Source organism: Crocodylus porosus, unplaced genomic scaffold (genome assembly GCF_001723895.1).
Source record: "Crocodylus porosus isolate Cpor-Errol unplaced genomic scaffold, CroPor_comp1, whole genome shotgun sequence".
NCBI classification, from domain to species: domain Eukaryota; kingdom Metazoa; phylum Chordata; order Crocodylia; family Crocodylidae; genus Crocodylus; species Crocodylus porosus.
The window spans coordinates 86,337-88,864 of NW_017728926.1; the positions used below are offsets into that span (position 1 = coordinate 86,337).

The window sequence follows — 2,528 nt, forward strand, 5'->3', positions numbered from 1 at the left end:
AGGCAGACCCTACTGTGCCTGCAGTCTATACTGAGCTCCAGCCAGGGAGCAGAGGGGAAAAGCTAGTTTTGCTGTGGAGCAGAGATCCCTGCCCAACCCAGAGGGCATGCTGGGATGCTGGGGGAGTCCGGTACACTTCTCAAACCAACATTATCTGCCAGTACTGCTATAAGGAGGTGAGGAATAAATATGTTATGTCTCCTCATACAACACAAGGAGGTAAAATCCTGCCTTATGTACAGATTAATTTCTTAAACTTTCCAATGTCATCTGCAACTATCCCTTCATATAATTAATGAGAAAAAAAAACAGCCTTCAGTTCTGTCAAGGAATTTCCTTTAAAACTTCATAAACAAAGTTTTCCAACAGCCAATGGGAATGAGGTGGGAAGTCTTCCAGTTGCCTGTAGTTTGCTTCTGGTACCCTTTCAAGAGCTTCAGGATTGGTTTCAGGATCACTCTCCTCTACCCCAGTGGTTCTCAAGTTTTTTTTGTACCTGGACCCATCTGTAAACATCGATGGCCAGTCTCAGCCCAGTGCTTCTCACTCCCAACCCCATTGCCCCCTGCTCCCAGCCCCCCAGTATGTAGGACAGGAGGTGGGCATGTGGGACATAGGGGGCCCCAAGCAGCCCTTTGCAGGCTGGAAATCTAACAGCCTGCAAGGGAGAAGCCATAGTTTCCATGCTTTATTCTTTTAAAGGATAATCCATTTTTAAAGCTTGTTGATTCATGTTTAAAGTTTGTTCATGACCCTCTCATATATTCTTGTGACCCACTTGAGTTGTGACCTACAAGTTGAGAAATACTGCTCTAGGGAAGGAGTGCCACCATGCGCCATCCCACACAGGCGCTGCTCACCAGGCCAGATATGGGGGGGCAGGGGCAGGTCGCATGCGCCCCCCCTTTCCCCCTCCAGCATCCAGCCGCTGGGGGTACACTGCTCCACATCCAGCTGCTGGGTGTACACTGACCCAAAAAGGTTGAAAATCCCTGCCCTAGCCCATCAGATTTTACTAATCAACCCAGATTCATTTCCCACTCTTCTGAATTTCTACTATTGTTTGCAAAGATGTAATTTGCTGCCCATCTTGACAAGATATGATTAGCTCATAAAGCATGTCATTTGCAGCAAGGCTTCTTCCTGGCAACTTGCCTGGAGAGATGAACCCAATTGTTTTAATTCTCTGTGTAAATAAAAATCAATCCCATCTGATCCCAGTGACCTATTATTTCAGGAAGATTAGTGACATCTGTCACAGTACATACTGAGAATGACAGCTATAAGGAAAATGCACCATGAAGTGTAATTATAGGTATAATTTCTTATCTTTGCAAGATTTTATTGTATTTAATATTCATAAAATGGACCAGGTTAACCAGTCTTGGACCTGAACTTCTGTCTTAATATTGTGAGGATGGGACAAAATAAGTAGTTAAAAAAATGGATGCAGGGAATACATGTTCTAGGATAAACTGAAGTTAATTCATTTTACATAGGCTACCACAAAGAAAACTAATGGAAAGTACATTTGGTTGCTAATGAACATTGATGGATTCAGTCTAGAAACCTACAAACTAGAACTTTCATATTCTATAGTCACTTTCTGAGCCAACTTGCCACCTCTCCCCACATCTCCACAATTTATTTTTCTGATTGAAAGAGAAATGTTTAACATTTCATTCAAATATGGCAGGCATTTGTAGGTAAGTCTGACACATATGCATAGTACATACAATCATTTAGCTGGCTGATATGGAGACGATGTAATTCAGCAGATATAAGAACCCATGGTAGCCAACCAGTTAACCGGCTAGTCAGTGGCACATGACCCATAACAAAGCAGGGATGACACACCTGGGCTCTGACTGCTTCCTTTAATGTCTCTTTTTCAAAAGCAGAGGATGATAATTCAAAATTAACCCTGGAGCGACTAGATGCCTTGGGGAGAGCGTCCCTGCTGCAGACCCTGCAGGGGCTCCTGGATGCACAGAACGAGGATAGCAAAACAGGTAGGACTGACCTGCCCTATTTACATGGACACACCCCAGGCGCTCAGGAATGCCCACAGTATGCAGGCTGCAGACAGGGGCCTCTGGGAGAAACCTGTTAGCAGTCATCAGGGATTGGCTACATTTTGCTGAGCAAAGCTTCAAAGTGCTCTGGTATCAAGGTCAGCTGCCAATCCCAGCAAAAGGTCCCCAGCCCCTTTGAATACCCCCCACTCACAGCAGAGAGAAATAATCTTTCCAGAGCATGGTGCCACCAATGATCACTGTCTGTGGACCACTCAAACCTCCCCAGGCAGGGACATTTCAACTCAGGGAGGATTCACTGACTACCTAGAACAGGGGTAGACAATGTTTTTTGGCCAGAGTGCCAAAAACCCCCACAATGCCTAACGTGGAAGGTGCTAGAGTGCCAACATGCCAGAAAAACAAAACGAGGGCAGGGGGTACATGGCAGGATACCCTGCTTGTGCCCCTTACCCCCCACCCAAAGCCCCGGCCTCCTAGCCCTGCTGCCCC

General features: G+C 45.8%; 1 protein-coding gene and 1 long non-coding RNA gene across 3 annotated transcripts in view; both read left to right on the top strand.

The window, feature by feature from the left end:
* Positions 1-2,528, top strand: part of LOC109314535 — a 19,762-nt gene that overhangs the window by 8,678 nt on the left and 8,556 nt on the right. The gene's annotated exons all lie outside the window — the stretch shown is intronic.
* Positions 1-2,528, top strand: part of UTS2 (urotensin 2) — a 7,851-nt gene that overhangs the window by 1,425 nt on the left and 3,898 nt on the right. The window contains exon 2 of one of the 2 annotated variants that reach the window (XM_019541748.1): positions 1,899-2,012. In XM_019541748.1, coding sequence (XP_019397293.1) covers positions 1,899-2,012 — 114 coding nt within the window. The remainder of the gene's footprint in view (positions 1-1,898; positions 2,013-2,528) is intronic. The other variant, XM_019541749.1, reaches the window with a different exon arrangement.